The 17,482-nt window shown below is 33.0% G+C and overlaps 1 protein-coding gene across 1 annotated transcript; it reads right to left on the reverse strand.

Moving 5' to 3' along the window:
• Window positions 1-1,203: 1,203 nt before the first annotated feature.
• Window positions 1,204-17,447, reverse strand: LOC134252197 (phosphatidylinositol transfer protein alpha isoform-like). The gene is made up of 10 exons (XM_062734631.1): window positions 17,307-17,447; window positions 13,318-13,348; window positions 9,923-10,119; window positions 8,608-8,707; window positions 8,106-8,183; window positions 7,327-7,407; window positions 4,750-4,827; window positions 4,253-4,348; window positions 4,035-4,157; window positions 1,204-2,016 (listed from the first exon to the last, which is right to left on the reverse strand). The coding sequence occupies exons 1-10, from the start codon at window positions 17,333-17,335 to the stop codon at window positions 1,963-1,965; spliced, it is 867 nt and encodes a 288-aa protein (XP_062590615.1). The 5' UTR covers window positions 17,336-17,447; the 3' UTR covers window positions 1,204-1,962.
• Between the last annotated feature and the right edge of the window lie 35 nt (window positions 17,448-17,482).

Below are 17,482 nucleotides of genomic sequence, written 5' to 3' on the forward strand. Positions count from 1 at the left end.
TGCAATTCAAAACCGGGTTTTAATTCTATGTTGTTGTATTTTTACTACACGTATGCACATTATTATGTACACACATAGATACTTTAAGACACTAAAATAATTTATTAAATTTCAGTTTAGTTTTACTTTCTATACTCAGACTGACAAAATTTAGGTAATCTAAAAAGTGAAAATACATCATCCTGAAACAAAGTGCATTTGCGAACATTTTCCAGCACAACTCGCGAGCAGATTCGTTGAAGTAAACTTTGTTTCAAGATGTCTAAATATGCATGTAGCACTTTGTCATTTGTTCATTTTGAGGGAGGAAAATAGTACACGTAAAGTGAATAAATCAATATTACTGTCAGAACTTGGGATGTGTAGCTGCAGATCTGTAGCTCCCTGGTCTGAAAATATAGGGATGAATGTACAGTGCCACCCATTAGAAAGTGTATACATGTATTTATTGCGCACAAAAAGTTGCGCTCATTTTTGAATTACTTTCCCAATTCTTAACTCAACTGTACAAAAGTCGATTTTAAAATATCCCTTTGACGCTATCAACTACATGTGTATACGCTCCGACTAACGTCATGTATCCGCATTAAGTGCAAATTCGACCGTATTATCTTACAGTCCAAAATGGCAGTTAACATGGTCAAAAATTTCGATGGTTTCCATTTTAGGCCCATGAGGGCTATTTACAGGGGTAATAATATTTTGAGATGACGGATTGAAAAAAGCAGAGAAATAAATTGAGAAACAGCGCATTTTTTTTTTTTGTGCTCAATAAATATCCAGTTTTTTAAATAGGTGACACTGTAGCTCTGCGGTCTGTAAATCTTTTTTTTTTCGGAGAGCAACAGTTCGGCAGCTAAGGATAAAGTGCAGAATTAACAATCATGTAGAACCATGCAACTTTGCTCTCGCATCAAAAGCATACCACAAGGAAGCATTTTTGCATCATCTGGAATTTGTTTAGCCTAATACTTGAGATCCCGTTGACAAATAGGCTGACATGGAAACATTTAGACATTGAGGAGGTAGCCAGGGAAATTTTATGTAAACTGGTCACCACAATTTGCATAAAGAATATTTAACAAGAATATAGGAACCATAGTACTCAACATATTTAAACGTCTATAATGGTGGAATGTCCCCATATATCGAAAGTTGCTCAACATTCACTCAATTTAGAAAATAATAATTCAAACACAGTAACTGAGTAATGTTCCAGACTTTAAATTCATTTTTTACTTCAATCTCAATGCATGATTACTGATACAGATTTTAGTTTATGACATGAAGTTGGATTTCTCCACAGTAAGTTATTCATATATAGATTCCATTATTGCACTTAATGTTCAATAGTGTTCTGAACAGCTCAGGTTATAAAGCACTGAAAATAGCCTAGGATTCCAGCCGGGGCTAAACAACTTTATAAACTGAGCCCTTTATCTTTGTATAGCTACAGAAATTAGAGTTACTGAACACTATTAAATCTTAAGAGCCTGGATTTGTAATGAGAACATAATTCAGACAGACATAGCACAAGGAAAAGGAAGGGTTACATATCATACAGTCATCATCTCCTGTAAATCTATGGCAGCAGTTCCTATAAAAACACAATGTTATGCTGGTGCATTCAAATCCTAATGTACAATAAATAATAATAAAATCTTAACAAATGAGCACATGACAGAATGTGGGGGTTATCTCCCTCTGCACTCTACAAAGAGAGAAAACCTCATTTTATAATGGACAAACACACAACGCTACAACCTCAGGTATGTCTTAGGAAAATAAACTATGAAATTAAGTCTCGTATAGAAAATGACATCTCAAATATCATTTCAAATAAAAATCTCATCACAAAGAATTGGGTGAATCAGTAAGGTCTGTTGGTGTGTACTGTGTGGGGGTGATGCTGTCCAGTATGTGCTGTCATGGCTAATGGAATGACTATTGACCCGGACGACATCACTCCTTCTCATCAGCAGCAGTTGTCCCCCTTATCTGGCCCCTAGCTCGGGACTGAAAATAAATATAACATTTATACATCAAGCTTTTGTTCCCCTAATCTGGACCAAATAAAAAAATCTGTAATACATTATATTTCATGAAATGGGTGATATTTCTACTTGAAATTGCTCTGTGGACACTTATTTTTAGATTGCAAGTAAAGTGAGACTAGCTTTAACACTCATTTTTAGCCGTAATTTCAAAATCTGGTCTTACATAACCAGGGTAGAATAAAGAGGTAGAGCCACTTTAGGCTTTATTTGGCCCTGAGAATTTCTGAAAATTCAAAACCGCTCAGTTTAGGTTGCAAATGCAGTATTTATCACTTGGACTGTTGGTGACCACGTATCTATTAATTGTGATGTAATTTCACATCTAGTCAATGCATTATGATGTCATAAAATGCGTCATTTTCCAAATATCCTGTAAATTCCTTTGAAAATGACCTAAAGTTGAAGCGTTTTTTCAGTATTTCATATAGAGCACAACCTCTGATCCAAAATATGCCAACACATAATGAAAGGTCTATTTCTGAAGATCAAAAAACATGTTTTATTTTTTGGATCGTGGGCTGTGCTCATATTTTAATTCTTTGTTGACGGTAGTCAAATACGCATATTTTCTGCAAATTTCAAGAACATTGCAATTTCTCAAAGCCTGTTTTCAAATATTTGGATTCTCAAAACAAAATTTCATTATAGAACATGAAAGCACCAAGTGTCTACTTTATTTTGATATATGAAAATGGAAAGAGGGTGATAGTTAATTAATGATATAAGTACAGGGCCATTTTATGCATAAGATGGCTCTTGCTCTTTGAAAAATGAAAACATGGTGATTGCAAGTCATATTGACCAAATTTTCCATAAGACAGTCAGTAATTATGATGATTACCCATCATTTTTCAAAACAGCTGATTTAAATCTCATCCAAATGAAAATACTAAATTAATACTTTAACATTTAAAGTGTATTTGTTTCTCTTGTCCGGGTTAATTCCTTTTTTTTCTAATCATTGTGACCACCATTTCTGTGTATTAGTTGTCAGGTTGGGTTAAAAGTAAATTCCATTTTTTAGCGGTTAATTCTATTTTTTTTTATCGTTGTGGCCAGCATTTCTGTGTATTTATTTGTCTGGTTAGTTTCAAGGTTATATTTTTTTAATTGTTGTTGCCAGCGTTTGTTTGTGATAAATTTTGTTGTTTTTTTTTGTCTGCTCATTCAGACCCCAAACTTTAAACCTACCTGATTTAAATCTCATCCAAATGAAAATACTAAATTAATACTTATAACATTTAAAGTGTATTTGTTTCTCTTGTCCGGGTTAATTCCTTTTTTTTCTAATCATTTTGACCACCATTTCTGTGTATTAGTTGTCAGGTTGGGTTAAAAGTAAATTCCATTTTTTAGCGGTTAGGCCATAATAAAAATATTCCTAGATTCTCATCTCCGCCCGTCCCGATTTTATACCCCCGCCTCAATTTTTTTTATTTCTGTTTTTCTTTGTCTTAATTCTGATTGGGATCGGTATTCAATCCTATTCATCTACCATTCTACTTTCGTTTTAAATCCGGCAAAAGTCGACATGATTTTGACAGCTGAAAAGATTGTAAATGCTGTAATACATGCGTATATATTTTAAACAAGGGTCATTGGTTGAAAAAGATTGGTGATGCTGTGAAGTAAGAGATAATTGAACCTTTACTATGACTTTTACTCGGGTATTATAGATAAAATTACACCGATTGACCAGGTCAATAAAAAATCTGCAAAACTGAAAAAATAAAAAATATAAAATAAAAGCCGCCCGCCCGCCTCGATTTTTAAAAAAATTTGGATGAGAATCTAGCAATTTATTTATTATGGCCTTAATTCTATTTTTTTTATCGTTGTGGCCAGCATTTCTGTGTATTTATTTGTCTGGTTAGTTTCAAGGTTATATTTCTTTAATTGTTGTTGCCAGCGTTTGTTTGTGATAAATTTTATTGGTTTTTTTTGTCTGCTCATTCAGACCCCAAACTTTAAACCTACCTCGTCCAGCTCCTTTTTAGTTTGTTCCTCTATACGTCGGATGTCATCCATTGTTAGACCGTGATATTTATCTAACCAACAAAACACCTGTCTATGGAAATTCGTAAATATTCTTTTCTCTTGCTGAAATAGGGAACAAATATAAATAAATATTAAGAGTCTGAGTGTCCAAAAATGACTTATTTCAATGAAAACTCAAAAACTTAAGTAAGACTTACTGTTTGAATGAATTTTTCCACTCTGTTTTGTAAACCAAACCACTTGAATTTGACAGAGACTAATTTATAACAGCACATTACTGGTGTACAACTCTCCTGTAATAATATAACAGCACATTACTGGTGTACAACTCTCCTGTAATAATATAACAGCACATTACTGGTGTACAACTCTCCTGTAATAATATAACAGCACATTACTGGTGTACAACTCTCCTGTAATAATATAACAGCACATTACTGGTGTACAACTCTCCTGTAATAATTTTATCATTGATTGTTTACATTTTTTAGTGAAGTAAAAGCTTGAGAAAGCAGAGCTTAATGAAAATGATGAAAACCAATGCCTGACAATTCCGGAATTAGCAATTCACTTTTTAATAACCCTTAATCAATATCACAAATATTAATATTCTTGTCTCATCTCAGAATGAAAGACAGATTTACAGAGTGGTTTAATCCTTATTATTTACTTTCTTTATAAAAGTCACACTTACCTTCCAGTTTCCATCTAATGGGCCACGTCCAGTTTTTTCAGACTTGACTTTTTTGGGATCCCACTCTGGTTTATAATCCTGAAATAAAACATTGTCTTTACATCTCTCTGACTTACAGGATTCTAAACTTTATAGGGTTGAAGTTAGCAAGTTTAATATGTTAACAATAATTCTTTCAAAACACTGCATAAAAAACAACATGACACTGACTGTGAAAGCAGTTTCTGATAATTATGTGAATAACAATCAAAACTATACATCATTTAGGGCAGTTAAAAAAGTACAACTCCAAATTAGATTAGAAAGGGAAGTTAACTAGTTACAAGTTTTAAGACAACAGTATGATTGGAGAGTTCATAATTCACTTAATTCTTATCTTAACCCTGAAGACTGAGACTGGTGAAAAATGATTAAAGTGATCTTTGTACAGGAATAGTCTGTTTTTTTTGTTTGTTGTTTAACATCCTTCTTGAGAATTTTTCAATCATATGGAAACACCATCACTTGCAGGTGGAGAGCTACAAATTTTGACCTATACTTGGCACTGATGGCCATTGAGCAGTGAGGGATCTTTTTCAAGCCAGCACCTACTGCGACACTGGACCTCGGTTTATACGGTCTCATACGGAGGACCAGTCTCCACGTCCCCCAGTGAGATTGTAACCACTGATCTAAGGACCAACTCCTTACATAGAAATTCTAAAGCTGACGCTATACCACTGCACAATTCGAGCAATTGGAAATAGTGTTCAAAGACCACAGAAAATTTCAAAATTTTTCAAAAATGTCGCTGGTTTCAATTTTATTTTATTTCCCTCCTGTTAGCCCATCTTTAAATTTAAAAAAAAAACAATTATAAGTAATATCATGATCAATATTCAGACCTTCAATCACGTTTCAGTGATTTCATGATCAATATTTCAAAGTCCAATCATACCACTGTTTATTTATCTGTCTATTTATGACCCCCCCCCCCAAAAAAAAAATAAAAAAGAGAGAGAGAGAATAGTTCAGTTTGACAGTGAAAGAAAATGACATATGGTTAAAGACATATATCATGTAAACAGAAACTAACTATTTCAAAGCTATTAAAATCTCAGTTTTTTATTGAATAAATTGGAAAAAGGTTTGATTTGAATAAATTAATATCATGGTGACATTAGAAGTCACTAATCTAAAGAAAGTAGTGCTTAGAAAATTTTATTTTGAACCCTGCATTGTTTAAGAACTACATTTGTATGTGAAACATAACCAATCAGTGGCCTTTACAGTCCAAGTCATGTGACACTGACCCGAAAACCTAACATCAAAGTCATGTGACGTGGACATATCACATGTCAAAGAATTAGGCAAAACCTATGAGTCACATATTCCCCAAAGTATTACTATAGGTATTTGTGCAAGTCCTGACATAAGAATTTAGGAACATGGTTAATGAATTCTCTGTGAATTATTTTATAGTGATGGAAAGATCATAGACAATTTCACTTTCAACTGATGTATTAGTTCAAAGACATTATTACTGGTTTTGATCCATACATGAATCATGCAAGAAGTCAATTTTAAATTAAAAAAAAAAATAATTATCTTCAAAATGTATATTTGTTACAAAAGATCATGTTTACAGCAATCATGCATAATTATGCTCACTGTAAATCACTTTTTATTCGCGAGAACTTTATTTTCGGGTAATTACGCGAGACAGTGTGCTCACGAAAATTTAATTCTTGCGTATAATAGTATTACTTAAGATTATATAGAGCAATAACCACAATTCGTGAAAATTTTGTCTCGCTAATCAAGAGTCAATGACTATCACGCGAAAATAAGGTGTCGCGAAAATTTAGTGATCTACAGTAATTAAATGCGAATACCTCTTCACAACGAAGTCACATCAAAAAAAGTAAACTGTCCATGACTGTATATAAACATGTATTTTATATTATAAACTGACATAACTGTAATACTGTATCTACTTTGAAACATAGGTGGACATTACATGTACATAAAAACACGCATTTTTTATTATATTTTTGGCTATGACTAAGGTTATATCCACTTCTGAACTGAAGAATAAATGAATAAAAAATTTACTAAATAATTTGAAGGAATATGATGAAAAAGTAGTTTCATCCTTATTTAAATTGATGTAATAACAAACATAATTCTCAGGTTTAATTCAGATTGCATGATTTTTATATGGATCTTTGTGTTGAGCTGTACACGAGTAAGAAAGTTGTGTGTTATATTTTAACTGTGAGCAAACATCTTACCCTCTGGAGATCATACAACATAAAACCACAGAAATTAAGCAACATGGATAAACATAGGAGCTTTCTCAGTAAAATCTATATTTCTTCTTAGAAATTCTAATCTGAAGTAATGGACAAAGCAACAAGAGGTCCATGGGCCACAACTCTTACCTGAGTAACTGCAGTCCAATATAGTGTGCCGACTAAAGATGGTTCTTCACAAAATATGACTTACCATGACCTTCCTGTTACTAGATTTTTTTAAGATTTATTCTTCTTTCTTCTTTCTACAGTTTATTAGACTTCGTTCATAGTTGATACTTACAGCGGACCTAACTGGGTCATTAGCTATGTCTATATTCTCCACTTTTCGGATCTTTAGATCATCAGGAGGCAGCTGGTGTACCTGTAAAGGGTCAAGTAAACAGTCCTTATATTGAAACTGCAAAGTATCAATAAATAGTACTTATATTGTATCTGTAAAGTATGAATGAATTAGTACTTATATTGTACCCTTAAAGTATCAATTAATAAGTACTTATATTGAACCTGTAAAGTATCAATTTATAGTACCAGGTACTTATATTGTACCAGAAAAGTATTAATTTGTTAATTTAACTTAAATATTTCTTATATTGTACCTATAGAGTATCAATTAATCAGTACTCATATTGTACATGTAAAGTATCAACAATTTTCTTGTGTGGCAAAGAACATGAAAAGGTAAAAGGAAAATTTAATCCATGTTGAATATTTAATTAATAACTAATTTTATTCAAAAATTTCTTTAAATCTGACATGTAAAAGCAATGTATCAATTTTACAGTAAGGTCCTTTTTATGATATGCATCACAAAACACATATTTTTGCCATGGATGTCCCAATCTAGATAGTGTTTAGTTTCTTTTTATAGATAAGCCCCTTAATATACACTTTCATCAATACATGTACCCCAATCTAGATAGTCTGATTTTGTTTCATACATAATTCACACAATATGCAAGTTCCTTTCACATGGAGACACTGTAATGGTTTCTTTTTATACATAAGCTTTCAATTTCTTTTTATACATATTTAGCTATCTAATTCTTATAAAAGACCTACATTTTCCTGAGTTCCTCTATCTGGACAATGCATTGTTTCTATCTTGATGTAAAATCCATCCTTCATGTAGTCAGGATTCTGCAAAAGAAACCAGATCTTTTAAATCACTGTAATGGTTACAGTAGTTGTGATGGAAAAAAGTTGAGAAATTCTCTACTAGAAGATCTTGATTAAATAAAAAAGCACAAGGGCCTGAACTCTCCCATACAAACCATTAAGTATCCACTGAGGTATGAATTTGAACAAGATACAGTTAAACACACTTACAAAGAAGTGCCAGGGATGGGTGACTTTGGTTTGTTGTAAATGTAATTTACTCTGTCCTTTAAGCTTATAGAATACATGCACCTTAAAGCCATGGGGAATGAAAACTACTGTTGTAAGCATCAATTCATTATATTAAGCATGTTTGCTTTGTCTTTTACTGTGATCTGCATAGCCAAAGAACTGGCCAGGGGAGGGGTGGGTGGGTGCTCATTGATGCTAAATTATCTATACATACCGACACAATAGTTCTGCAGTAGGGGTAGGCATTCCAGGCTTTTTCATGAATTTCTAGGGATCCTTTTGGTGCTATAAGTCGTATAAATGCTGGGACTCGACTAAAACAAAAACAAAGTGTTTAAGCATTCAAATGAATTATAATTTGCATACTCTCTGTTTTCTTCCCCTGTAACCCTGCACTCATCAGTTGTCCTCAGATCACTATGAACAAAACATTTTCTGCTATGAGCAGTGATGAGTGCTTTCCATTTCTCACAGTTTAGCCTGGTACATGTAGTTCTTTGAAAATGTAAAAAATTTACATACGGACAGACAGACCCATGGATGCTAGACAATGTGTGATCAGAAAAATTCACTGAGCTTTTAGCTTAGCTCAGGTGAGCTGAAAAGAACTAAGTACAAAGAAATATTAATCTAAAACTTACCACAGATTCTGATCAAAAAAATTAACTGATTAAGTGAGTGAATAGAAATTCCCTCTTAAGTAATTAAAAAAACCCCAACAAACTGATGTGACCCATCATGTTCTGATGTAGACAATAGGGATGTGAGATTTTATCTGTATACCGGTATATCGCGATTTTTTGTTGCGTGATATGTATTGTGATACAGAGACATAAATTCTGGTATTTAGGTACATATTATAAAGTCCAGAAATTATTCATTTATTTTTCCAATCGTTCAAATTACAATAAATGAAAGTCTAAGAAAAATGTTGTAAAAGATGAAAAGAACGGCACCTTACCATCCAAATATGATTAATTTTATTTACATAAAAATTTCAAAAAAGTGGAAATTTGTTTTTCTAGCATATTTTTAAGAAAATAAATGACTATTCATTTAAGATCATTATAAAAATTGCTTGTAAAAATATCATGATACTATCGTGATATTTTGGGAAAAAATCATGATACAATGCGATATGAAATTTCTAATGATACCCATCCCTAGTAGACAATTTCATTTTGTGAGTATACTGCCCCAATTTGGGTATGGGGTAGATTTGTGGGTGTAGTACTGCACATACAAGGCTACATGGTAGAATAACTGGGTGCAATGTCAGTACCTAGCTAAGTGGTAGATTTTGTTGGTGTACTTAGATTTTGAGGGTGCACTGCCCTTAACTTCCTAGGTGGTTTAATTTGTAGGTGTATTGTCCTAACATGTACCTAGCTAAGTGGTAGATTTTGAAGGATGTGCTCCTCTGCCTATCTAGATTTTGTGGGTGCACTGTGACACAGTCCTTACCTAGCCAAGTGGTAGATTTTGAAGGGTGTACTGCTCTTACCTATCTAAGTTTTAGATATCCTTACCTAGCTAAGTGGTAGACTTTGTGGGTGTATTGCCCCTTGGTCAAGGGTTCTCCACCAGGTGTCAGTGGCAGTAAGGGGCTCTCTGGGGGGTAATTATTCTCATCAAAAGGTTCATTGACTCGGACTTCAATTCCCTCTCCTCCTCCTGTTTCATTTTTGCTGGCCTCTGCCACTGACCATAACTGACCAACTTGATACTGAAATCAAATCATAAGATACTGAAATCAAATCATAAGATTATAAAGTAATCCTAACACTGGCTTCTGCCACTGACCATAACTGACAAACTTGATACACTCCGTATCATAACAATAAATGACACATTTTTCTTTATATATTTTCATTTTTGAATATGCTCTTTATTTTTGCTTATGATACAAGCTGTATGAGCCGGCATGTTGTAAGATTCAAGATCATGTGAAGTAAACAATACAGATTTTTAATTGCACCATAGATCAAAGGTTTGTATGAATAATAGTGGATCAGGAACCATTGGCTAGAAAATAATATAATAAAAAAATACTACTGGCTTTTGGCTGCATAAATAAAAAGTATTAGTGTTATAGATTTATCCTTCTGATTAAAGTCAATGCTTTGAACTTCCTCATCTTGTATGTTAGTTAACAATAGGGGTGGGACGATATACCGATGCACCGATACATACCGATATTTTCCTCCAAGATACGGATTACGATACAAGCATTCAAATATCGGTACGAAACGATACACGAACGACCCATCCAAAAATTGAAAATGAAAGTACCTGTCCTTTGAAAATGGCGGCTTGTACGAAGTGAAGAGATTATTTTGATATTGAAGACACACTTTAGAACTAATAAGTCGTTGATTAGGGGTAAAACGTTTTCACTTTTAAGCAGGCTCGGGAGATTGGACAAGAAAAGTTCAGTATGAAATGCGTTCTATACACAGAAAATATCGTTTCCAGAACATTTGATATTATAAATTGTTAATCTATCTCGTACTTTTTTTGTAATCTTAACTTGGCGACACACTTTCTAGTGTTGTTACGATAGTCGCCGACTATCGAAAAATCGTCGTTTGAAGGCCCAGATCGGCGACAATCGATTGTAAAAATCATCATCGATAGATCGCTATATTTTTAATAATAATAAGGGACGTAAATCGGCGGTAAACAAAATGGCGAACATGCATGGTGAAGAGGTTGACGCCGAATTATATCCATATCCTATTAAAAATACTTCTCAGGATGAATAAATTTAACCTTTTTAAATAGATCAAATTATCGATTATATAATCGATTGTGTTCTTCCGATTCAATTTGATAATCGATAGTAAAATTTGTCCGATTTTACAACACTAACACTTTCAGCAATGATTTAATAATAATGTAAATATGATCGATGTTTTTAAATGAATTTTTAGTCTGTGTTCTCTGATAAAATACACAACTATTTGTAAACAAATTCTGAATAGTAATAATAGTATGTACATGTACTATCATTGTTTTGTACAGTTTTAGTCAATGAAATTGATGAACTTCAAGTATTAATTTCAAAGCAAAGTTAACATGATTTGATGTAGAATAATTTGTTGATTTAATGTCTAGACAAAAAAAAATAAAATACTTATTATTTGGAATAGTTTTATAATTTATCATAATATCGAGATACCTATTGTATCGTGCCAATATATCGAGATACGTATCGTATCGCAAGATGTGTGTATCGTCCCACCCCTAGTTAACAAAGTTTCCAAAATAAAAAAAATACAATTCAACATAAGAAAGTTTAAGGAAAACAATCAAGATTATTGAAAAAAGGACTGGCCTTGAAGGATAAAAAAAAATCTATAAAAATAATCTTTTTACAGTGTTTATATTGATCTAACTGTTGATAAGAGGAAAGACCTGGTGTTACGAGGGGTATTGATCTGGTAAGAGGGGAGAAATGTCCTCCTCTAAAACATCAAGTCAATGTCAATATACTGTAGCATCCTTTGATTGATCTGTGAAGTTGTTACATCAGGAAACGATTCTTCATACAAGTAGTCTAACTTTTTATGTGTATATCTTCATACAAATAGTATATATCTTATATGTATATCTTTTGTACAAACAGTGTAACTTTTATATTTATGTCTTTCAGAATCACAAAGGACGTAAGGAAAACATTCAGCTCATTGACCATGCTAACAAACTGTATTCCACTGGGAAATGCTGATTTTCAAATTGCAGACATAAGGAGTCCCCCCCTCAACGATATTTTAATGGATTGAAGTACATAATAATTTCACAATGTCAATGTAATTACACTGTAACACATACAGGTATAGCTGGTCAAAATACTTTAAACTGAAAAATAACATTCAGTGTGTGTTTCTGTGTTCTTGAGGACTTTTTTTTAGAGAGATACAGGATATCTAGTGACAGATTATCCTGGTTCCCCCGGGGTACTTCCTGACTCTCCCACCTGTATTACCTGTTACAGGTAGGTGACCAGTTATACCTAGATAGGTAACTGTATACACCAATCAGCTAGAGTTCTGTGGTCACATTCACGACCGACTGGTTAATATACTTACACAAATCAATAAAATAACAGCTTACAATCACCAGGGTCCTCTAAATGATCAAAATGAACAGCTAACGATCTCTAGTGACAGACTAAATAATAACACATTACAGAGTTTTCTTGATTAGTTGTATACCCCCTAAGGATAAGCACAACATGTAAAAACTGACTATCAGGAATGGTTTAGTTTACAATGTCATTTAGCATCTATAGTATTTTATAATTATAATACTGAAGGGAAGGTCAAGTAAAAATCTAATTTTTTTTTAAATTATAATGCTTTTTCAACACATTTTAGGAAAGAACAATTGCGCAGAATTGATATTAACAACTTGTGAAAAAAAATTCTTGTAAACTTTTGAACAGTTTCTGTATAAAACTGAGAGATATACCAAAAAAAAATTCCTCTCCTCTATCATGTCTATATAACGTGTGAATAGGGAATAAGTACAAATGCCAAGATATGCGCCGTGGTAAAATACCTATGGTTTCTGAAAAAAAATTTTCAATCCATAAGAGTATAAAAATCCTATTGGTTCCAAGTTCCCCATCAAAATCTAAAAAGTCCCAGCTATCATTTCTACGAGCAACTGAAGGAAAGATTTAAGAGTATCTCCTGATTTGATTATGGATTTTCTCTAAATGTATCATGCCATCCTTTAGTTTCTGGGAGATTACAAATGAAGGGATGAGAAAAAAATAAAAAGAACTGTCACTCTGCTATTCAAACTTTTCCAATAATCTCTCTACCTGGATTAAAAATGTAATGAAAACATGAATAAAACAGGTGAGACACAATATAGATAAATAGATATAGATATTAACATAATACAAGAGCATTACCTCTTCTACTGTCATCGGCAGCACAATCCGACTGAAAAAGAAAGAAAAAAAAATTAGTTCTTAATATAAGCAGAAAAAAAAATCCAAAGAAGAAGGTACCGTTTGGCATTAATGTGCTCTAAAAATTGAATTTTCTTTGAAAAAAAAAGTTATGAAATTAAGTCCAATCTTATAACTTACGCTTAGTTGAAAGATTGGTATTCACAAAAATAAACGTAATATTCTTGATTCCATTTAAGAGGTCAGTACCCCACCCACCCCCTAAAAAGGCAAATAATTTAAATACAGTGAACAATCTGGGATCACACTCCATTTCAAGAAATTGTTACTGTGACAGACTTACTAAAATCCTTTTTTAAGAGGGTCAGATCCGGAGCTTTTGAGCAGATTTTGGTCTGGACCTTTATTTCTAAAATTCTGATTCATTAAGTTTTAACATTAAATTTTAATTCTACAATGTAAATTAAACTATATCTAATGGAAAAAAAAACTTGATTAAATTCCATTCAAATAGGATTAAGCCAGGAACTATAATTTATGGCAGAATTTTTTTTGTAGAATAAAATGACCCTTTTTTCTTTTTTGAAATACCATATCATTCTTATTTAGTCATAAATATTAGTCACAATTTTGAAGTGTCTTTATCAAATAGTTTATTTTGTCCCATGATTCAATTGGATAAAAAAATATATTCAACAAATACTTGTTCATTTATAAGACATAAAATGCAAGAATGTAAATTAAGATAGATAAATAGAAGATCTGTCAATTAATTTTTTGCATGAAATATATATTTAATATTTTCATAAATTATCAATTTACTGCAGCCCCTTTATATCTTTATCTTTTAATTTTTTAATTTTTGAAGACCAAGAAAAATGATATTTCGACTTCATAATGATCTCTTCCTTCCGTTTGTTCTCTCTCTCTCTATCAATCAATCAATCAATCAATCAATCAATCAATCAATCAAAAACATCTCCTTAGCCTGAAGAGTTCCATTAAGTTGATCATAACTCACCAGTCGTAAGTGCTACATTTACCAGAACTTTAGTGACATGCTCGTTTAGGTGTTGCGTGCACGTTTGGCGATCATAAATGTAATGGTATGCTTACGATTTGTTGATGAAACGGTCTCCTGACTAGTGATACAGGGGACCTGGGGTCCCAAGTGCAATTTCTTGTCCAGCCATGGATATATTTTTTTTTCTTTCCTGTTACAGATTTGATCTTGCTCATAGCACCAAATGTAATGGCAGATGAGATAAATGTGACCAGACCTTTTAAATCTCTAGCCAGGTTAACTGCAGAACTGAAGCTCTCTGCTTGAGAAAATTTGGACAGATAATGCAGAGAGCTACAGATCCATGTGTTGTAAAAACCTTTGATTTTTCGCTTAACTGTCTGAATTTTCTCAACCAGAGAGCTGCAGTTCTGCAGGTATGGCCAGGTGGCAGGTGCACTTCTAATTGAGCTTTCTGAAAACTGGTGATCAAACCCACACTCCTCCCTCCTTAAATCTCCCCCCTCCCAAAAGACACCAACCTAGTCTCTTCCCTGGCCGGTCTTTCACCTGCCACTTCTAGGACAGGGTACATACAGCACTAGTGTAATGGGAAAGGAGAAACCCAGACTATAAAGTTCATCTCAAAGAATGTTCACAGTTCTAGTGATGCAAATCCAGACCTGCCAAGTGACCCGCATTCGGTGGGTCACACCCGCAAAATTGACCTCTCACCAAGTGCAATCATAATGACCCGCGGCGTGTCATAGCATGTTTGTCTCAACAAGAAAGATCTGAAAACTCATCCTAAAATTTCCGATTTGTGTTTTATAAATCAGGATATGAACATCTTGTTTATTCAATGCACACAGAATAGTATCTTTGTTTGCCAGGTGTTAAAAAAACTGTTAATTAGCCACAGGAAATCACTTCACGCTTGATCGCAGACTGACACAGCTGTACAGGTAATATGCCTGGAGCATTTAGGGGATTATACGTAACCATTTGAAGGGGTATATGCATGGTGAACCACACAGATTTAGAGGTTAATTAAATATCATTTTATTAAAAACAGAAATTAATTAATTAAATACAATGATATGATAAACATTGTGTTAAAAACGAAAGTAAAAAAACGAAACTACAAAGCAACTGATAACAGCTGATTTTATCAGCTCTCGTATATTGAAATTATTGTTAAGTGTAGTGGTTAAAAGAAAATGATATTAATTAAGATAAAGCAAGAGAGTCTAAAGTGAAGTATATTGAATTTCTCCCCCCCCCTCCCAAAATGTAGTATTGTACGTTGTGTTTCTTTGTTAAATGGCTATGACAAGGGAATACCCACTTGTCAGTCACATCATGACTTAACGATTTTAAGGTTTTTGTTTAGGGTGTTAGGCATCCTTCATAATTTATTTTGTAGTATTTGATTCATTTAATTTTTTTGTGTGTGTTTTAAAATTAATAATAGGAAATTAGATGGCACATATTTCTTACCACCACCCCTGCAGCAGCAATTTTTCAATATTAATCTTTCAATGTAATGTCTAATTACAATTTTCCCATTGTGTAAAGAAAATTAATCATTGTAGAATCTCTTCCCAGAAACTTTTTAAATTTTTAAAACTTTGCAAAAATTCTATTGAACTAAAAGTATCTGAATCTTACTATCAATCTGAAAGTGTTATACAAGCAATTTTAAGTAACCTGTCCTAAGTAAAAATTAAGTCTGCAATAAAATATAACATATACATGCATGTGTTTGACTGTTTGCATTGATGCCTAAAAATTAGGGAGCATTTTGTTACTCAAACCTCAACAAAAATCTCAACATTTCATAATTTCATGCCACTGTAATCAGACAAAGATTCCAGGGTATATAGTTTTTGCTCCAAAATGTAGGTCAGAACCAGCATTGAAAGTAAGTCTGGTAGTGTCCATCCCTAGATGTATCGTCCATGCAAATTTGTTCTAGGTAGGGCTAATAGTAATAGTTACTTGGAAATGGATTTGCTCCTAAATTTTTAACAGGGACCCTGAAGCTAAAAACGACAATGATGTGGGGGATATAGAATAAGCACATCTCGACTTCAGTAATGGGTATTCGGAAAAGTAAAATGACAACACGAAAATATTCTGATATTTTCAGGTGATCTATTTACTTTTGGCAAGCTAGATTACAGTGTATGTTAAAATACACATCAAACTTACTTTTGATTAGTGATGTTCTAATTAATTGATTAAATCTTTTATCTACTCAAAATGGACCATATGATTATAGCTATTATGTGAAAAACATGTCTTTACAGATCTCTGTTTTTCTGCAGACACATCACGGTGAATCAGATTTGTTGCAATGTAAAGGTATGTCAACTGTTTCAAGCATGATAGCGAATGCAAACCGATGGTAAAAATGAAAACTTCACATAATTCATACCTTCATAAATAAGCCTTCAAACCATAAGATAAAGTATAATTTATTTTTACACTTCTGAATTATTTTATTATCATCATGATCATCAGATGATCAGTTCATTAATTATTTAGAACTGTCAATTTTCGGAACTGGTCACATGATTTTAATTCAAACTACCATGTGTAGAAAATATACTGATTGAACCTCGACTAAGTGATTACTTTTACCAGCAATGTTTTCTAAGGGATCGTGATTGCCAAATGCCCATATGTGAAAGCAAGTCCATGTCAAAAATCTATAGATATAAGGACTAAGAGTGAGAGCATATCAAGACCCAATAATTAAAACGTCTTTTTTTTCGGAATAGACTATCTATTCTCATTCATTATTTAACAAAATATAATCAGTAGTTTGACTGGGAAATCCCTGATGACTGATCAGCTGCTAGAAATAAACATGAGAAGATCTAGGGCAAAAAGCCGACAACCGCTAACAAAAAAACTTCACCACCGTATTCCCGATATAGTAAACCAAACGAATGTCTGATGGATACAGAATTACACTTACTACTCGCTTATGTTGGGAGAGGACGGCATGATTTTGGTTGCTCCGTTTCCAGTGTGTTCTCTGAGTCGACGGGGTGGAACGGGTGTGACGTCAGCTGTACCGCAGAAATAAAAGCTTCGCAGTAAATTTGGATTTAGAGAAAAATTATTTATCTGGATAAATATTTACAGTGGCTT

This window comes from Saccostrea cucullata, unplaced genomic scaffold, assembly GCF_032062105.1.
Source record: "Saccostrea cucullata isolate Sc308-1 unplaced genomic scaffold, CSIRO_AGI_Scuc_v1 ctg1616, whole genome shotgun sequence".
NCBI classification, from domain to species: Eukaryota; Metazoa; Mollusca; class Bivalvia; order Ostreida; family Ostreidae; genus Saccostrea; species Saccostrea cuccullata.

Coding starts and splice junctions, on each gene's coding strand:
- LOC134252197 (XM_062734631.1), bottom strand. CDS start 17,335: ATGCCGTCCTCTCCCAACATAAGCGAGTA. Junction 10,120..13,317: donor TGCCGATGACAGTAGAAGAG/GTAATGCTCTTG, acceptor ATTTGATTTCAG/TATCAAGTTGGTCAGTTATG. Junction 7,408..8,105: donor ATAGAGGAACTCAGGAAAAT/GTAGGTCTTTTA, acceptor GACCCTTTACAG/GTACACCAGCTGCCTCCTGA.